The sequence below is a fragment of the Alosa alosa genome, chromosome 7 (genome assembly GCF_017589495.1).
Source record: "Alosa alosa isolate M-15738 ecotype Scorff River chromosome 7, AALO_Geno_1.1, whole genome shotgun sequence".
In the NCBI taxonomy this organism is placed as follows: domain Eukaryota; kingdom Metazoa; phylum Chordata; class Actinopteri; order Clupeiformes; family Clupeidae; genus Alosa; species Alosa alosa.
The window spans coordinates 19,194,896-19,216,033 of record NC_063195.1 but is presented as its reverse complement, the minus strand read 5'-3'; the positions used below and the strand labels follow the sequence as shown (position 1 = coordinate 19,216,033).

The 21,138-nt window shown below is 43.5% G+C and overlaps 1 protein-coding gene across 1 annotated transcript; it reads left to right on the top strand.

The window, feature by feature from the left end:
• Positions 1-326: 326 nt before the first annotated feature.
• On the top strand, positions 327-20,742 carry txndc11 (thioredoxin domain containing 11). Its single transcript, XM_048249134.1, is given in 14 exon segments — positions 327-794; positions 3,184-3,400; positions 7,017-7,114; positions 7,519-7,648; positions 11,961-12,054; positions 13,220-13,332; positions 13,772-13,972; positions 14,353-15,060; positions 15,063-15,147; positions 15,882-16,024; positions 16,546-16,658; positions 18,727-18,807; positions 19,169-19,201; positions 19,203-20,742. Coding segments are annotated over 14 exon segments (2,730 nt in total). The 5' UTR covers positions 327-669; the 3' UTR covers positions 19,792-20,742.
• The last annotated feature ends 396 nt before the right edge of the window (positions 20,743-21,138 follow it).

Genomic DNA, 21,138 nt, shown 5'->3' with positions numbered 1-21,138 from the left:
TAGCTTAGCGTTGATTCCTGAGCAACAGTAACAGGCTAAAGATAACAAACACATATCTTAGGCCATTCTCATACCCTTCATAGGCCATTATCATATTAGTGCATACACTTAGCCTTTTGTAGACATTCTCTACAAATAGTCCATCATTTCAATCAGGGAAAGCGCGCCTCCTAGCGACTAGTTGAATGAATTCTGTGAGGCGCACATTCTCTCTCAGGGTTGATCAACAAAGTAAGAACTTACTCGTGAGTGTATCGAGCCTCCTATGAAACTATGGGTTTTTTTCGTCAGCTGTGCAAAAGCTGGATTGTAGCCATTTCATTTAAATAATGACAGTGTTACTGTGCTACTCTGAGAGCAGAAAAAGATATACGATGATATGACGATAACCATGTGCCACTATCTACGTTTTGACATTTTTGAGACATTTGTCCGGTTCCTTAGGCTACACGGGGTTACGCTCCCTGCCTAAGCGGAAGTGTTAAGACTACGTGGGGAAGAAGGGTTGGTCCGATATGTGTTTGAAAAATCGTATTATTGCCGGCGGGTCAATGTTTTAGAAACCGACCATTCATGAGTGCTCGGATCCGTTCCCCACCCCTTTAGGCAAATGTCGGCACACCGTGCGCACCGGGGAGAATAAATGGGAGGGACGGCGCGAGATCTGTAATGCTGCGCCGGTCGCGGGTGTATCTCCGGCAGGTGGTGAATCTGATGGCCCGGAGACCCGATCTGTTGTGTGGAGCCATCCTGCTAAGCGTCCTCCTCATACTAGCGGTCAAATTTACCTGCAGGTGAGTTGATGCGCTTTCGCTATGTCCACTCTGACCCGAAGCGCTCCGGAATTAGGGTATTTTTTGTCATAAAACTGGCTTTAGAGTGACGTGACACGGTCCTTTAGCCCCTCTCTCTCTCCAGACCCAACGTCACGTGTCAGGCTAATCTATGTGCAGCGGAGCAGCTTGCAATCAAGACATTGTTTATGAGTGGGTTATTAGCAGTTCGCCCCTAAGTCGTTGAGAGTGTTCATTTGATAGGAATTTATCCATGCCTCCCCCTTTACGACATCTAACTAGCTATCTTTGCTAGCTGATGTTTGCCTGCTGTCAGTCGACATATCCGTGATAACTGACGTGTCATATTGGTAAACAATGCTGAACAGGCGCACATATTAGTCGAAGACCAGCCATGGAATGTTGTGCTGCAAAGTTAGGCTACGGACATTGGTCAACCATACGGTTTATGGATTTAAGTTTACCGGATATTTGAATCTAGGCTAGTTGTTCCAAAAGCTGTTCACAGCAAGTTAAAAAGTCATTAAAAGTTGACTACACTCTGCCCTGATAGAGAATCGGCCCTGAAGGCTAGGGAGGAGGACGAGTTATTTTCAGCTTCTTAGACATTTCTATCCAATCTCTTCTCTATAACCTCATGATTTCGACCCTGAAGAAGGATTTGCGGTTCTTCACGGTACATTTGTAAGGAACTTTAGGCTTCTGCAGACCAATGCATTAACCAACAATGGGGGTGCATCTCTTCATTCTGAAAGATGAATCGTCAAGTTCAACCGTGAGGAAGTTTCCCCGGAGATTCTGAGTTGAACCAAAGTCTGGTTGAACTCGCTTCAGCAAAAAATGCAGATATGCACATTTAGGATTTATTTATTGGTGCACACAATGCGAGACACGCTGAAACACTGGCAAACACGCAGTCGAAGGAGCTGGACTTCTACTGTATTTAGGGCATGCCCCCCTTTTCTGCAAATTTCAGTTTGCAGTCAGCAGCATATACCTCCCTGAGTCTTTTTTTCTATACTCTGTCTTGCTCTTCCTTCCCTTCCCTCCTCATCTCCCCCCTTCATCTCTTTGTGTTGCTCTCTCCTTCCTTCATACCCAACCTCCATACACTCTTTCTTTTCTCTTTGTCTGTCCATCGCTATACACCCCCCTCATCCACCCCTGTCTCTCTATCCTCTGTCTCCCACATCCCCACTGCCTTCTGTATCCCTCTTTGATAGTGGTACTCCATGCCTCTCTGGGCCTTTTCATTCTGTGTTATTTTCCCTCCCTCTCTCTCTTTCTCCCTCACCACCCCATCCCTTCTTTCTACACAGTCTCTTCCTTTCTCTTCACCCCTCTCTTTCTTCTTCCCACCCTCTCTTTCTCTGTCCCTCTCTTTCTATCTCTCCACACCCCCCTCTGTGTCTCTCTCTCTCTTTCTCTTTCTCTCTGGTCACTTTGGATTTGTAATAAAATTCACTGTAAGTCGCTTTGGATAAAGGCATCAGCTACATGAGTGAATTTAATGAATAAATATGAAATGTAGCCTGTGAAGAAGTCTTTGCCCTCAGTCATACCCTCCCTAACATTAACATTATGCTATTGAACCTCAGACCTTGAATTTCCCCTTGGGGATCAGTAAAGTATCTACTGTATCTATCTATCTATCTATCTATCTATCTATCTTATCTATCTAGGTTTGTTCCTCCCTCCACAACATTATTACTTAACACTTGCATTATTTATTGCTGCAAGAGAAGAGAAGCCAAAACCCATGATGTAACAATACATCCTTTAACAATTTCCACTGACAGTAAATGGATCTTGGGGGGACACTGTGCCACAAGCCACTGGCCACCACGTGGGCACTTTGAATCCGACCCACGGTCATTTCATGATCCCACTCCATTTCCTTCTCTCTCCTACTCACTTCCTGTCACTCCTCACTGTCAAAAACCTAAACAGGTCGTCAAATGTAAAGTCTCAATTGTAATTGCGAGTGGCCCTGGAAAAGGCTAATTGATTTTGCAACTTCGAGCAGGAGCAGGGGCGTAAATAGCAGTGAAATTAAACCTAAATTGGTGCAATAAACTCTTTACCAAATCGTTTCATAAGTCGTCTCTTAAATGAAGGATTTAAATACAGATGTTTACTCAATTCCAAAGAGATATACGCCCATGCCGGATTAGCGATTGTATTTGCATGCCCGTGTTTTAGGGACATTGGAAATGGGCTTCAATGGCCTCTTGGCCAGACGGACCTGCAGAACAAATCCCAAATTTGCCAAAGGTTCGTATGGGTATTCCCAGGCTACCTCCTCACCGGCCAAAAGCTCAAAAGATAATACACTTTAAGAAAAGAAAAAAATACATAAAACAATAATGTTCCTCTTGTCCCCTTCCAGCCGGGCGAAGAATGTGGTGGCCCAGGCTCCGGCGCCGGTGCGGTTCTTCGCGGCGGACGCCCCGGTGGTGGACCTGTACCTGGGCCAGCTGGAGCAGGTGGAGCGACTGAGGGCGCTGGCCGAGGTCTCGCTGGTCTTCTTCTACGCGCCCTGGTGCGCGCACTCTGTGGCCGCCCACGACCAGCTGCAGCACGTGGCCCAACGCCTCGGCCACGAGGTGAGCCGACAGAGCGTGTGTGAGTGAGCGCCAGTCGTGGCAGCGTATGTGTGGCAAAGATGTGTGTGTCTTGGCGCAAGGCGTGCCTCTGTCTCTGTCTCAACGTCTGCATCTGTGTGCCTGTGTGTGTGTGTGTGTGTGTTTGGGGGGGGTGTTGACCCTCAGGGGATATATAAGCACATTTGTGTGCTTATTCAGGTGCTTTATTTTAGTACTGTGTGTGTTTGTGCAGTGCTGTGTGTGTGTGTGTGTGTGTGTGTGTGTGTGCAGTGTGTGTGTGTGTGTGTGTGTGTGTGCAGTGCTGTGTGTGTTTGTGCAGTGCTGTGTGTGTGTGTGTGTGTGCAGTGCTGTGTGTGTTTGTGCAGTGGTGTGTATATTTGTGCAGTGGTGTGCATGAGTATGTTGTGTGTAGCGGGGTGATGCAATATGTGTGCTAATGTGCATGGTGATTGCTAAGATAAGTAAGAGTAGGTTGTGTGTAGTTGTGTGTGTGTGTGTGTGTCTGTCTCTCTCTCTCTCTCTCTCTCTCTCTCTCTCTCTCTCTCTCTCTCTGTGTGTGTGTGTAAATGATTGATGGTGCGATGTGTGTTTATTGTGCTTATTGGTACCTGCAGGCTGTTCCTTCTCTGTGCCCTTTAATGGCTGTCTGGGTGGTTATCCTTTGTTGCCTGCCTCTTTTGAGGTCTGTTTGTCTAGTGAAACATTAGACAGCTCTACATTTGTATAGGCCCATTTGTCTCTGTGTGCTGTTTGTGTGTGAAGGTGTTGAATGTAGTGGAGTATTTGCTTACGCCTTTGGGTACAGTCTCTTCGTACATTAGCTTGACACAAAGGGATGTCAGCGATGGATAAGTTGTATTCGTTCAGCTGGAAGTTTAGAAGAACAGCCTATACAAGGTGTGTGTTTGTCTGTGTCTGTGTGTGTGTGTCTCCATGTCTGTGATTGAGTTTGAGTGTGCAGTCTTTGCACTCAAATATTTATTGGATTTAGCACATCTGTGTGTGTGGTAGGTGCTTGTTAGGGCTGGGATAAACGATTATTTTTAAACGATTAATCTAGCGATTATTTTTTCAATGCATCAATTAATCTAACGATTCATTTTGTCAGTCCGATTCTATTTTGATTCGATTCGATTATCGATTATCTCCCCATTAATTCCCTAATAGCAACTTATACATGTTTATTTACATATCTGAATGAAAAAACATGAATTCTTTAACATTGCAATATATGTTAATTGCTTTTAAGATTACAAAATAAAAGACTATACAAGTGCAAAGTAATGCATTCTTAGTCAGAGGTAGCATTCAATAAAGTTCAGAAGTGTATGTCTAATTGAGTGCCTGTCATTTTAAGACGTTCGTGTGGGAATCCTTGCAATTAACATTAACACAGTTAAAAGGCTGCTGATGTGTGGATGCAATTCATAAGTAGTTAGTTCAAATAACGGTTCGTACTTCTCCTTTGGACAAACACTTTTAAGTCTTGGAAAACACTTTTCCATTTACATCGGGATTTTGCAAACATTCAGAGTCAATAAAATGAGCCCTGCATGAATAACGAATACAAGCAGCTGCAAGTAAGCATGCTAAACTTGACATCCAAACAGTATTCTAACATTAGCTTTGAGATACTGCTTGATTGCATACTGTAACTTAACTTAGTTTAGTCTCCTCAATGTACTATGTTGTGATAAGACCTTAGCAGAGTTTACTTTAACTTTAATGCAGCAGTTTTGAACAAATTTGCGCAGCATGGTCACGATGCTAAGTGGATTTAATAGCAATTTAGCTCACTGTGTTCTATGCAGTGCTTCTATGTGGCAACAACAATCCTTCAACAATCGTGAATATTTTGTTAAATGCACATGCGAGGAAAGGCTGTGTGAGTAAAAAGTGCAGCTCAATGAAATTATTTTATCTTATCTTTAATTTAAATAGTAGGCCTACAACATAGAACATCAACGTGTTGTGGCCGGTTTTGATTTCGTGGTGCCCAGCCACAGATTAGCCAACTGTATGGAAAACACTGAAGGTGTAAGATTAAAAATATTTAGCAGCACACGTTATGCTTGACTATGGAAGCCCGTTTGCGCCACATACAAAAAAAATCTGATCTATGATATCTCATTATTGTGAGATACTATCTCGTTATTCTGACATAGTATCTCGTTATTGTGAGATAGTATCTCATTATTCTGACATAGTATCTCAATGCGATACTATCTCACAATAACGAGATACTATCTCACAATAATGAGATACTATGTCAGAATAATGAGATACTATCTCACAAAAACGAGATACTATGTCAGAATAATGAGATACTATCTCACAATAACAAGATACTATGTCAGAATAATGAGATACTATCTCACAATAACAAGATACTATGTCAGAATAATGAGATACTATCTCACAATAACAAGATACTATGTCAGAATAATGAGATACTATCTCACAATAATGAGATAGTATCTCGTTATTGTGAATTCTTATTCACAATAACGAGAATTCACAATAACGAGATAGTATCTGAGATACTATGTCAGAATATAAAGTTATTTACTTAGAACCACTGTATTGAGAGTGTTGTCAGAACCGTGATGTTTACCAACACGTAATGTTCAGAAACTAATGTAATTTGGTGATGTTTATCAGCATTTTTCGTTTCCTTAATCAGTAGTTCAGGCGCCTCGAACAAACTCCAGAGCTAATGTTAGCCTGCTCCTGCTGCATGGGGTAGGCTAGTGTAGGTTTGCTAACGCGCATAATGTGTAGACTTGACGGAAACTGTATATACATTTCATATAGTCACAATGGGGTAATGATGTTAAAAACCCCTGTACTGTTCCTGCAATGTCACACAATCATTCAAATGTAGGCTAGGTTGACGTTGTGTTGCCTTCAGCCTATGAGGTGATGTTAGCAGTATCATGGCATGGACAATAAAGGTCAGAAATCGGTGGACAACACTCAATACAGTGGTTCTGAGTAAATAACTTACATTAAGAATGGCAAAATGTGCACCCCATCTGCTCATCAACTGTGGCATGCGTGCGTGGGCAGCGAAACTGAAATTAATATGCTGCCTAATCCTGGTCTATGAACGAGATAGTATCTCGTTATTCTGACATAGTATCTCATTATTATGAGATAGTATCTCGTTATTGTGAGATAGTATCTCGTTATTCTGACATAGTATCTAGTTATTGTGAGATATCTCACAATAACGAGATATCATAGATCAGATTTTTTTTGTATGTGGCGCAAACGGGCTTCCATACTTGACGAATCGACGCTCATATTTTGCGTCAACGTATTTTTTGCGTCGATGTCATCGATTACGTCGACGCGTTGTCTTAGCCCTAGTGCTTGTATGTATATGGTTTTGCACCTGCTCCTCCATTGTTGAGTGAGTGCAAAAACTCCTTATTATGGTCAAGTGAAACCTTTCATTTTCCCACTAGCCTCCCCAGCGCTGTGGGATTGATGAGTAAACCAGGTGCACTGGTCACCACTCATCATTGTGACAGTTTGTGTTGTTGTTTGAGTGGTTGTTGTTGTTTGTTGTTTGTGTTGTTGTTGACGGCAACGGGGCCTCTTGGCTGTGCAGGTGCTGTTTGTGGCAGTGAACTGCTGGTGGAACCAGGGGAAGTGCCGGCGACAGAAGAACTTCTACCAGTACCCCGTCATCCACATCTACTACAGAAGGTACCGGAAACAATGTTGCCGCCAATGGACTGACTGTATGACTGACTGACTGACTGACTCCTCACTGTTTGTAGATGACTCCTGATGTAGATATGAATATATGAATGATTCTGAGTTTGTGTTTGGTATGGTGAGGTTAACAGCACCCTGGAGACTGAGCATTGTCTGTTCTGGTTAAAGTATAAGTCGAAGTATAGGATTAATGTTGAATTGAAACAACTCAAAGCTTTATTGGCATGGCCATTCAAATAAAAACAGTTTTGCAAATATCAAAACATGTCAAATAACGTCCCTCCCTCTCCCTCTCCCTCTCCCTCTCCCTCTCCCTCTCTCTCTCTCTCTCTCTCTCTCTCTCTCTCTCTCTCTCTCTCTCTCTCTCTCTCTCTCTCTTCTCTCTCTCTCAGGTTTGGGCCCATTGAGTATAAGGGTCCCTTCACTGCGCTCTATGTGGAGCGCTTTATCCAGAAGGTTGTCACCCCTCTCACGTATCTCCCGTCCAGGGACATCCTCGAGGACTTCCTCTCCTACCATGAGGTAATGCTACTGCCCCCCTGGTTCATCATTCCTCTCCTACCATGAGGTAACGCTACTGCCCCCCTACCGTGAGGTAACGCTACTGCCCCCCTACCATGAGGTAACGCTACTGCCCCCCTGGTTCATCATTCATCACAATCACCAGCCCTAGTGGTGGCAGCTTCTGTGGATGGCATACTGTTATTGGTGAAAAAAATGTAGGCGATTCAGATGCAGTTTCTTTTTTTGTTTTACATTATTAGTTTGACATCCTGTTGGTAAAGTTGGTCTTGAACATAACCATAGTTTGATTGATTAGGTCTTTCCTCTGGGTTAACTGGCCTCTTTATCGCCTGGTTTAGTCTCAATTCAATTCTAATTCTATTGATATAGTCTGTGAAAGAATGGCAGTTTGTATGCTTGGTGCTGTTGAAAGAGGTTTTTTCTTCAGGTCAGTCGGCAGAGACATACTTTTTTTAGGTCAATGAGCATCATACGTAGTGATGTGCATCATACAGTTGTATGATGTTCCAGGCTTTTTGAAGCTCAGGACCAATCATACCTTTTTGCATTTGTCTGTCTCTTGCTTTCTCTCTCTCTCTCTCTCTTTCTCTCTCTTTCTCTGTGTGTGTGTGTGCATGCTTGCACGCTTGTGTGTAAAATAAGGCATTTTGTGACGTTCCGTAGTCTTTCCTGAGCTGACACTGTGGCTCGTACATGTTTGGACAGGTGACCTTTTCATTAGAATTTTTCTGATTTCAAAACAAGCGTCGGCACTGAGAAATGACACCCCCTCACGTCTCGTGTTGAGATGCTGTGAAAAGTGTCACAACACATGAGGCTGCCCTATATCAGGGCGCTTTTAGGGACGCAGTGAAAATAGAATCCCCAGCTCCACTTAGCTTCATCACTTCATGCATGGAACCGTGATATTACGTACTGTGATGTAGATCAGTGGTTCTTAAACTTGTCTGGCGACCCCACAAAAAAGTATGGTGAGGTCTGGCGACCCCACTTTCCCCAAACCCATTCAAAGTCCTTACTCAAATACCCCCTCAAACGTTAACAACTAAATCAAGCAAAAACTAGAAAGCAAAGTCATTTGTTTTATTTACTCGATATGAACAAGAACCGAGAAAACCAAACAATCACGATTAAACAAGTGTAGGGCTGCCATATCAGATCAGAGCTTATAATGCGTGGCGGCGTGCTACAGCAACGCGCACACACACATACACATGCAGCATTAGGCCTACAACGTTACATTAATTGTATTTATGGCGATAACAATATTTTTTTATTTCCCTTTTCTGGTTTACTATCTTTAACAATTTCAATGGGAAGGGTGGGCATGCTTCCGTGAACATAGCAAGTTAATTCTAGGAGAAAGCTGCATACGGCGACACAGAGATTTTCGTTCACAGTGATGAGCCGACATCTGTATTTTGAGATGTCGTTTCATTTTTACAGGTTTTAAGCTCTCATTCGCCAGAACATCGCCGCAAATCACACATTGTGGGTGGTCGAGGTTATCTTTAACTCGGCAAGTGAATGCATATTTCAGAAATTCTTTCTGATAAAGCCGACGCGCCGTTTGTTCTTTTTTATTCTCACTGGCCTGTAGACTTGTCCCATCTGAGGATCACGGAGGAGTAGACGCACTGGTAGATGGCACTTCCGAGCTTTTGTTAAATTTTTTAAGCAGCCACCTGTCCATTTTGGCTAGTAGGCTACCTATGTCTTTTGTTTTGTTTTACCTAAAATAGCGGGAACAAGTTGAGTTTGCATAGTGGGAGCAGATAGTTACATTGTTTCTATCAGCGGACCAGTAGCCCATAGGCTGAACCAGATCTCGTTGAAAAACGAAAACATTTCTCTCTTCTCTTAACTGCGTGTAAATAAGAAAAAGGCAGAAAATGCCAATATTATTTTCCTTTGTTTCACCTAATAATAATTTCAGACTGAATACAGAAAATAATTGGCGACCCCACGGAAGTTTTTGGCGACCCCATTTGGGGTCGCGATCCCTAGTTTAAGAATCACTGATGTAGATGGCTAGAAACACCATGAAACGGAGTGCTTCTTTTTGAGTTTAACAAAGTACCAATGTTTTGTTTTGTTTTGCTTTGGTTTTCAAACACTACATTTGCCTGATCCATTTTGCTCAGTTTGTCTACATCATGTTTAGTTCCTAAAACACCTTTAAAATATATATATATTTTTTTCAATTACATTTGTTTTCATAGTTTTTATCCTTTATGTTTTGTAGATATATACTCTCAAAAATGCCTTAACCTGGAAACCTCTTAAAGATGACAGATTAGAGCTGCAACTAACTAATCATTTTCATAGTCGATTAATCTTAATCGATTAATCTTATCAAAATAGTTGATGATTAATTTAATAGTCAACAACTAATCGATTAATCATTGCAGCTCTAGTTTACATAGGAAGGGTTTGCAACGTTGGTCTGTCAAAAGCATGCTCAGGTGCTATTTTACAAGCCCCTTTACAATCCTATAAGTAGGCCGTCTCTCTTTTTGCACTTTTTTTTCTAAAATCTCAGACCTTATAGAAAATCAGTGAGCATACTTTACAAACTGGTAGTGATTCGGTCATACTGAGAACATGGTTATCCTCCAACCTACAAAGTTTTTGCTGGCTATGAATAATATTTTGCTAAATATTAATGCCCAAACATGTCTTTCCAGGCTAAAACTGAGATGATATGATATACATAGGATTTGAAAAGAAATATTTAGCAGGCCTCGATTTTGGGACCCAATTAATGCTACAGACAAGAAGTCTGACACGGTTCATCAGCAGCCTTATGTGGTTTGACGCGGAATTGCTCAACTGTGCTAACCTTGAATGTTTGTGTGGATGTGCTTGAGTGCTTGAGCTGGGTGAAGTGGGTGGGTGTGCTGAAAACAATGGCATGACATGTCACCAAACTAGTTTGGCAGGTGTCCTGCCCCTTGGTTTGACCTGCCGGTGGAGTGACTACACCGTTGCCTTATCCCTCTAGATCAGTACTGTTGTGGCTCACAGGGGCGCTCCTGGTGAATTCCTGGGTTGATGTCTAAAAAAACACTTTTGCCGGCTCTGATTCAGCCCTGCACAGGATATTTTTAGACATGTCTTTGCACTGTAATATAATTTAGGCCTAGTTGTGTACTATGCCCATTTCTTCTTCTTTTTCTAAATAAGAACACTAACAATAGCAAAATACTAACAATTTAATATACATATCTGTAATACAATGTGAAAATAGTATTATTATGTTTTTCCAGTTGCTACTTTTCTAATTTGTGGACTATTTCATTAAGAATTTGAATTTGTGGATAACCACTACCCAAGTCCGTTGTGGCGTTGGTTCTACATGTAGCCAAACTGTCTCAGTTATTTGCCTAAATCCTCTTGCTTTCCTCTTCGCTGTCTGCCTCAGTGTAACACAGCAGTGCAATCCCTGCTGTTCAAACCTTTGCATGCTGCCCCATGCTGGCGAAACATAAGAGTAATTTGTGTGGCAGACACAGTGTGGGAACAAAAAGCTGTCTCCATAATCATTCTTCTATCTTTAGAGGGCGAAATATGCCCGTGTTGACAGTAGCAACAATGGGGCCTTTTAAAATGCCCAAGGGCGTTAGTTAAGTCTCTCATGACACCTGGCTTATAACAGCCTGGGGCTGCTGGGGATACATAGCCTTACAGGAAATTAAAATGAAATTACCTACTTTGAGGCATAGACAATTTTTAGTAGGATTTTTTAAGGTTGGTTGTAGGAAGGAAGAAAGAAAGAAAAGAGTTATTAGCTATATAGTTATTAGAAAGTGTTATTACAAGTCTCATCACAAATTGATCAAATGAGAATTTCTAATGAAAATAAGTTATTGCTCAAAATGTGCACTTGAACTCTCTAGCTTGCATCTGAGCAATGAATTCAGTGATATCTGTGATTGTTGTGACCTGTTTACTACATATGAAGAGTTTGGTTCCAAAATGCTATATATCCGTTTTAAAAAACATTAATAAGTCATGCTATTTAATTGTGTATTTCAGGTAATATCAGTCAAATTTCAATTGTGTTGTTTTGATTGAGTAAAGATAAATCAAATAACAATACCATTATACAGTTCTACTGAAATTACTTGGAAAACTAAATGTATTATTAATTATTAATGAAAATTCATTAAAATGGTGATTATACAAACTCTTCATATGATCCTCTTTTATATGCTTGCACCTTGTTATGTAATGTACTCAAGCAGGAGTTATGTCACTGTTTTATTACTTTGTTCTCTAAAATATGTGTGTGTGTGTGTGTGTCCAGACAGGGGTGGTGGGGTTCTTCGAGTTCAACTCCTCCCCCCAGCCTCCAGGCTACATCACCTTCCTCTCCTCAGCCCTGCAAGCCCTCAAGAGAGGTGAGACCCCACTCATCAACCGTACAACTAGATCATAACCATAACCATGCATTAACAAGCCACTCATCAACCGTACAACTATATCATAACCATAACCATGCATTAACAAGCCACTCCTCAATCGTCCAACTATATCATAACCATAACCATGCATTAACAAGCCACTCATCAACCGTACAACTATATCATAACCATAACCATGCATTAACAAGCCACTCATCAACGTACAACTATATCAACCATAACCATGCATTAACAAGCCACTCATCAATACTATATCATCCTATATCATAACCATGCATTAACAAGCAACCTCATCAACCTATATCAACCATGCATTAACAACTCATAACCATGCATTAACAACCATAACCATCATTAACAAGCCACTCCTCAACTACAACTATATCATAACCATGCATTAACAACCCACTCATCACGTTACAACTATATCATCAACCTCATGTATTAACAAGCCACATGCATTAACAAGCCATCAACAACTATATCATAACCATAACCATTAACAAGCCACTCCTCAACCGTAAAACTATATCATAACCATGCATTAACAACCCACTCATCAACCGTACAACTATATCATAACCATAACCATGCATTAACAAGCCACTCCTCAACCGTACAACTATACCATAACCATGCATTAACAACCCACTCATCAACCGTACAACTATATCATAACCATAACCATGCATTAACAAGCCACTCATCAACCGTACAACTATATCATAACCATGCATTAACAAGCCACTCCTCAACCGTACAACTATATCATAACCATGCATTAACAAGCCACTCCTCAACCGTAAAACTATATCATAACCATGCATTAACAACCCACTCATCAACCGTACAACTATATCATAACCATGCATTAACTGCAGAATAACCAAACCATAACTATACATTAGCCATATATCAACTATTGATTACCCATATTGTAACCATACATTAGTTATACCATAACCATAAATTAACCATAACCTAAGCATACATTAACTATAAAATAAATATACTATACTATTATGATAACAACCAAACTATAACCATACATCAACCGCAGCATGATGCTGTTGCCCAGTAATGTTAAAGTGTTGGCAAATTCGATCTCGGGTCTCATCACGCTGTTCTCTCACTGGTCCAGATTTTCAGGGGGTGGTGCGTTTTGGCGTGGTGACCAATCGCAGGGTAGCAGAGGCCATCTCAGTCCAGGAGGATGAGACGGTCTACCTCCACAGACACTTCAACTCCTCCCTGGTGAGTTTCTCAATGCCACACTCAGTACTAATGTGCAAACACCAGTCAAGTAGTTCACAAGGTTACAGAGAGGATGACCGCACAAGCTGATAGTACAGTATTACTGCTGTCACTATGGTAACTGCAGTTACCATTACTCCTCTGTTCCTACGGTTACAATGAATACCACTGTTTTTATGATTGTCACCAATAGACTTGTTAAACCACTGTTCTACAATACCTATTGTGTTTATATTTATGTTTGCGTAGTAAACACCTTCACCCAAAGCAACTTAACAACATAGAATACCAATAACCAATAGAAGCACAATAGCTTGGATGATCTCCTCTGCCTCCTTCTCCTCTTTCATCTTTCTCTTCCTCCCTCCATTTCCTTCTCTCCTCCTCCTCTCCCCCCACCTCCCTCCTCCATCTTTTCCTCCCCCACATTTCCCTGCAGATCTTCCCACGTTGGGAGCGTAACTTCACAGCGGAGAACATCTGCAGCTGGGTGTTCCAGCACCGGGAGAGCCTGTTGCCCTGGGTGCCCCAGACCGGCGCCAAGAGCCGCATCCTGGAGCAGGAGCTCCGCAAGGGCCCCGCGCTCCTCCTCTTCCTGCCACATGACCCGCTGGCAGCCAATCACCCGCTGCAGGAGCAGGTGAGGAGCCCGCCCACCTGCCGGCTACGGTGGTTTTGATTGGAGCTCGTCTGGATTGGGGATCGGTGGTTGTTTTAAAATGTTATACTTGTAGGGAGACATGCCCTGGGTGGGAAACGTCCATCCACTCCCTGCATAGTGTACAATAGAGAATAGCCACTATATATAGTAGTTATTCACTATGGTAGGGCTGCCACTAATAATTGTTTTCATAGTCAATTAATCTGGTGTGTGTGTGTGTGTGTGTGTGTGTGTGTGTGTACAATAGAGAATAGCCACTATATATAGTAGTTATTCACTATGGTAGGGCTGCCACTAATGATTGTTTTCATAGCCGATGACTAATCTGATTGTTTGTGTGTTTTATTTTCTTCTTCCAGATTGCGGAGATTGCCGTGCGCTATCACTCGTGTCCAGAGGATCTGATCTCACAGTACACTAAGGGCGGCGTCGGGGTCTCCCGCGTCCCGGTAGGTCCGCTCTGCTGCAACACCCTGGTGCTGCCCGGCTGGAGCTCAGTGTCCGGTTCTGCCCAGAACGTCTGCGAGCTCTGCCTGAACCGCTCCGTCGGACCTGCTGCGGTGGCCTCGGCGAACCCGGCATCCCCAGACGGGGGCAGAAACGGGATCGTTGACCGCGGCGGTGACCGTGGCGCTCGTGGTTCCCACCGCTGCTCTGTGCTCGAGCTGGAGGCGGCGCTGGAGTCCTACCTGCGGCACCTGTCCGTCTCGGGCGGGCGCCTCACCCCCCACGCTCACACCCACACGCCGCCCGCTCTGCTCGCCCCCACCTGCAGCAACGTCCGCAACACCTACAACCCCTTCAGCCACTACAGTGCCTGCTGTGGCCCCCTGCTGGCCAAGACGGGAAACCGCACCCGTGCCTCTTCAGACGAGTCGCAGGAGTCGCGGGTCTCCCCGAGCGAGCCCGCCAACGCCTCCGCGACAGCGGCCGCGGACGACTGCCCGTTGGGCGACGGGATTGCGGGGCTCCGCTGTCGGACGAACAAGACGCTGCGGTTCTACCTGCTTGACTCGCACCTGCACTGGGAGCTCGCCACCCGGCTCGGAGCGCCAGGGGGAACAACAGCGATCGCACTTTCGCTGCGATCGTGGACCTCCAAGACGAGACTCACTATGTTCTGGATCACAGAGGACGCCTAATGGACACACTAGGTACAACAGCACACAGTAGGATGAGAAGTTGTGGGTTCAATTCCCGGCTTCCACCGTTGTGCCCTTGAGCGAGGCACTTAACCCAGAGTTGGTCAGGGGACAATGGTACACAAGAGCCATTAGTCTTAAAATAGTGTGTGGGAGCAGAGAAGTAAAAAAAAAAAAACACATGAAAAAGAGTACGGCATTTTCTGATTAGTCTGTTACAAAAAAAGTGTAAATATTACAATATTAAATTGGTCTGTTAAGAAAAAAAACATAAATATTAAAACTAAGAAACATTGAGTGTTTTTCAGCAATGTTGCTGGCTAATGTTTTTGAGTATTATTGTTCTGGAACGTTCCCATTGATACTGGGCAACAATTATTTTAATCATCAGTAAGCAAATTGTCATGATCATTCAATTGGAGCACACGGAACCGGTTATGTAGTTGCTCACCCACATTATTCAAAAACTTGGCGTATGTGTCATCATCACAATGCCCATTCTTCAAAAAATTGCTCCATGTATCATCACAACGGAATCGAAACTGAAATCATGCAATGCCATTCCATTCATCCATCTATACAGCCTTTTGTTGTCAGGGCAATTACAGTCATAGATAGCAGGCTTTATCATTCAGTTGGTTGGTTTATCATTCAGATGCTTTAGTTGGTTTCATGGAATGATTTAGTTCCTAGTGTTCTTTAAGGGAGGGAGAATGACCTCATATGACCTTGTCTTCCTACTGTAGAACCCTTCATCGAGAACTTCAGCACACCTCATAGCCATTTAAAGAGGCATCTAGTCGGCGACAAAAGACCTCAACCCCCACAATCCTTCATTCAGGAAGTGACAACAGACACCTTCCTGGACATTGTTATGGACCCCAAAAGGGTAAGGACTGATTCAATTAATTTCAGTTAGTTGTCAAAGCTGGATTACATGCAATAATGTAAAGCCATTTTTGATTATTTAGGTGAATGATTTTGTAATTGTATGACAGTTTATCAGTGTTATTTCAGATGTAAATATTGGCTTAGTGTACAAACAAACACTGCCTGATGATATATGTGTTGACGGACGACCCCCTATAAAAACTAATACACCCAAGGAGTTCCTTGTAATATGCTGCTTTATTTTAGAAGACACATTTTACACGAGTGTCTTTGTCAAAGTTATGTACAAACCGCACCAGAGTGTAAACTTACTCAACCTCCCCCCCACCCCTCTCTCCCCCTGCATCTCTCTCATCCCTTCCTTCCTTCCCTCTATCTTTCTCCTCTCCTCCCCCATCTCTCTTCTCTTCCCTCTCTTCCCCTCCCTCCTCCTCTCCTCCCTCCCTCCCTCCTTCCCTCTCTTCTCCTCCCTCCATCTCTCTCTGTCCTCTCCTCCCTCCATTCCTCTCTCTCCTCCAGGACGTGCTGCTCCTGTACTACACTAACTGGTGCGGCTTCTGCTCCGTGTTGAACCATGTCCTCCTCCAGCTGGCCCGCCTCCTCCAGAGCAACCGCAGGTTCATCGTGGCCAGGTGAGTCTCATGGGAGATGGGAGACATTTAGTCAATATGTTATGGATACACTGGGTCTAAAGTATGTATATCAAGCACTGTTATTGGTGAAAGGTTGCCATAGTATGCATTATTGTTCAAAACTGACTCAATAAAGATTTATTTTTTTGACGCAAAATGTGCCCTAAATTATAGAATGACCCTATTATTATTGTTGTTGTTATTATTACTATTATTATAAGGCTTATTAATTTAGGCTTTTCAACTATTGTTTTTCGACTTTTATTGAAAGGAGAAATCCAGCGAACTTTCACATAGATCTCTGAAGAAAAAAAACAAAATTGGTTTTACCTAGCTCCAGCAGCTAACGCAGCCAGGCAGCTACAGCACTACACTCTGGGGGCATGTACATGGAAGCTCACAGACGTTTAACTTGAGCTAGGTAAAACCAATTGTTTTATTTTTGTTTGTTTTTTTTTCATACTGTCAATACTCGGTGACCTCGAGAAGCGGAGATCTATGTGAAAACTCGCCGGATTTTTCTTTTAACTAATAATGTAGTGTTTATATATTGCATGTCACTGTGGACATAAATGCCTGCCAAACATAACATAGCATGAAACATGGGAAACACAGTTGAGGTTCAAAAGGACAGAGACGATAGAGGGTAGTGAGGTGCTTGTAAATTGTTCCTGTTTAGTGAGGAAGAAGCTGTGGATAGATAGATAGATAGATAGATAGATAGATAGATAAATTGATTGATTGATTGATTGATTGATTGATTGATTGATTGATTGATTGATTCTTCCCGAGGGAAATTTTAGGCATCCAGTAGCTTATACAACCATAACACAACAAACAAAACACAAACACACACATACACATACATAAAAATCATAAAAAATGTAAAAAATTAAAGAGCATGTGTAGTAGATCAGGTGCGCATCACCGAGCAGGCCCTCTCCTCTGGGCTCATTTAAGTCAAAGTCAAAGTCAAAGTCAGCTTTATTGTCAAAAAACATACAAAAGAGCATGTTTCTCACTAGATCCGGAAGACAAGACATATTTCACCAATTTTAAGTCCACAGACAAACATAACATCAAAGTAAACAAAAAGTAAGTAAATAAGTAAATAAGAGGGCACATATAATAATGAAAAAATAAGAGCAGCAAAATTTTGTTGAAATTGTAGACAGTCAATAAAAAACTAGTGCAAAGTCAGGCCAATAAGAGGCTTGGGTAGTTCTGTTTGACCTGAGTAATGAAGAAAGTGGCATAGTGGTGCAAGTTATGTAAGAAGAGAGACAAATCAGTAGCAGTGATTTCTGCAATCATTTTGGGATTTTCTTTTTATTACATGTCTCTGATGAAGAGCCAAATGGTCAGACGGTGGAATGAGTGTGTGGGTGGCAGTCAGAGAACAGTCTAATGCTTCAGATACAAAGATACAAGGATACAAGGATACAAGGAAGTTTATTGTCACATGCATATAGTTACTGGAAGTAAGAAATGCAGTGAAATTATGTCTGGTGTCAGCCTATTTGTGCATTTATGGGGGTAAAAAGTGCAGTAGAAGAGGGTTTAGTAGATTAGTGGCAAGGGCTGCATAAGAAAGGTGGGGGAGGATTGGGATAGGGGGCACCAACAAGGAGCACCCAAGAGCAACAGTGGCAAGGAAAAACTCCTTTACCAAGAAAGAAACCTTGGGCAGATCCACAGCTCAAAGGGCTAACCCAACTGCCAGGGGTCTTGGTGTGTGTGTTGGGGGGGATGACAAGGGAGATGGGATAGTGTGCTGTGTATGTGGGGAGAGGGCAGTGTGCAATATGTGTGTTGGAGAAGCTTCCTCATGAGACAATGTGCTGTGTATGTAGGGGGAGAGGGGGGCAGTGTACTGCAAGTGTATGTATGATGTATGTGAGTGATGACAGTGAAGATGTGTGTGTGGGCGGGAGGGGAGTGGAGCAGTGACTGTGAGATTCTGCACTGCCCACCTAGAGTGGCCACTTTGCTATTGTGCGACTCTGTAATAATATGCATTGTGACAAGTGAGTCAGCGTTGTTTGTTTCATGTGCTTGCGGTTGCCAGGGTGAACGTTGCCAGTAATGATCTGCCCTGGGAATTCATGGTGGACCACTTCCCTTCCATTCTGCTCTTCCCTAGACACAGGTACAGGTGTGTGTGTGTGTGTGTGTGTGTGTGGGGTTGTGTGCATGAACAGATGTACTGTATGTTCTAAGGTAAAACAGAAAGCAGCCTCTCACATGAAACCATAGTAAAACTCCTTCATGATGACAGATTTAATGGAGAGGCAATGTTCAGAAATGATTATTTCTCTCTTTCTCTCTCCCTCTCCCTCTGCCTCTCTCTCACTCTCCCTCTCTCTCTCACTCTCCCTTCCTCTCTCTCCCCACACACACACACCGTGAATGTTCTCTCTCCTCAGTATTACTTTGAAGGGGTTCTGAAGTTATATAGACATCTTATATGTCTTCCTTACTTGCTCATATCTCCATTTCTCTCCCACCAGGAAGCAGTTGAGTGTGAAGTTCGCCCGACGTGCGCTTCACGCTCCCCAACCTGCTCCGTTTCGTCCTGACGCACACCACCGATGAACCCCACCCTGTGGAACCCTCCTCTTCCTCTTCCTCCTCCTCATCTTCCTCTTCTTCCTCCTCTTCATCCTCGGCAGCCCGCTCCCTCCTGGAGGCGCAGGTGCGGGCCCTCCGCGGCGAGGTGCGGGTTCTCCACCGGGCGCACGGGCGTCTCTCGCGGCAGCTGGCGGGCGTGTGGCGGGAGCGCCGCGCACTGGTGTTCCAGGCCCAGGCGCTGGCGGCCGAGAACGGCGAGCTGCGTCGGCGCGGCGACGAGCTGGAGGAGCGCCGGCGGGAGAAGAGCCGCGAGCTGGCCGACGCCGTGGGGCGCCTGCGCGAGCTGGCCGACGCCTCGCGAGGCCTGCTGGCCGAGAACACCGTGCTCAAGGTGCTCCTCGCTGCCCTGAGGGAGCGCGGAGGAGGAGGAGGAGGAGGGGGCGGAGAGGGAGGAGACGAAGAGGAGGGAGTAGGAGGAGGAGGAGGAGGAGGAGACGACCGGAGAGAGACCGATCAGGAAGGAGGAAGAGGAGGTGAGGCGGGCAACCGTGAGGTCTCATGATGAAGAGGATGATGATGATTATGATGAGAGGGAAGAGGGAGAAGATGCGTGGGCTCTGATGGAGTGAGTCAACACTGCTGTGGCCGCCGCTGCTGCTGTAGCTGTCGGCGCTAACCACTGGTCTAGACGAAAAGCAAAGACGAGCCAACGAAGAGCAAATGCAGGCGAAGAAAAGAGGAGATACTTTGCCACCCTGTGGAAGACCAGGGTACTACATCAGCTCAGCCATTGAGGCCCAGATTGAGTTGACGGGGGTCTGGGCACAAACCCAGAGACTGTATGAGGCAGCAACAAATCACATCCTTAAAGACCACTTTAAAAAAATGTTTTGCTTTGAAGTAGCTGTTGATCACGTGTAATCGGTGGGCTTCTGCTCCATGGCCTTAAACTCAGGAGTAGATGGAGCAGTCTGTCTGTCTGTCTGTCTGTCTGTCTGTCTGTCTGGGAATCAGTTATCACCTGGACACACACGGGCCCCTCAGATCCTGCGGTCCCAGGACATTGAGGCATCATCACCTGAACCTGTACATGGTTCTGAGGAGAGAGGGTTCTAAAAGTAGATGGACACGATGCGGTTCCTCCGACCCACCCCCCAATAGATAACAATAACAAAATTAGGACTCATCCAAAATAATTTTTTAGCTTCAAACATTGAGGCTATATTTCCATATGTATGAAGGGGATGTAATTGATTGTTTCTTAGTGATGGCAACACTTTTTTTTTTTTTTTTTTTTTCTTAATCTTTTTCGGTTTGCCAGATTATATTGTTGTTGCAGTGTTTGTCATAAAAAAATTTTTCTATTTTTACACGGATCCTCGAATCACAAAAATAAGAGAAGAGAGCATCTATTCTTATGTACGTATTCAGGTATGAAAAGCAAACTGCTGTATCTGTTTACATGAGTGTGTGATGTACAGATTTCTACTGATTAAAGTTAATTTAACTTAAACCATCGGTCTCTCTCTCTCTCTCTCTCTGCTTGATCTCATTGGAGACAGGAGGGTGCACATACTGTATGTAGTTTCACAGGGCTTATTTTCTTAACAAATCAAATATTAACAGGCTTCTCACTAAAAGTTACAGCTCACAATTCGGGTTCAATAGATTTTTGTATAACTCCTATCTGACCGCTCTGTGTGTGTGTGTGTGTGCCCATTTAAAAATTAACGAAAAAAACTCAGATGCTCATTTACAGTCCTGGTTCAGTAAATGAGAGAGAAAGACTCCTGCTCCTCCCAAGCTCTTCACTATTCCAAGCAATCCACAAACAAACCTGCATTAAGCACTGTGCCTTTCATGTGCATCAAAAGACATGGGGGTATTCCAAGTAGGTTTAGTGACAAAC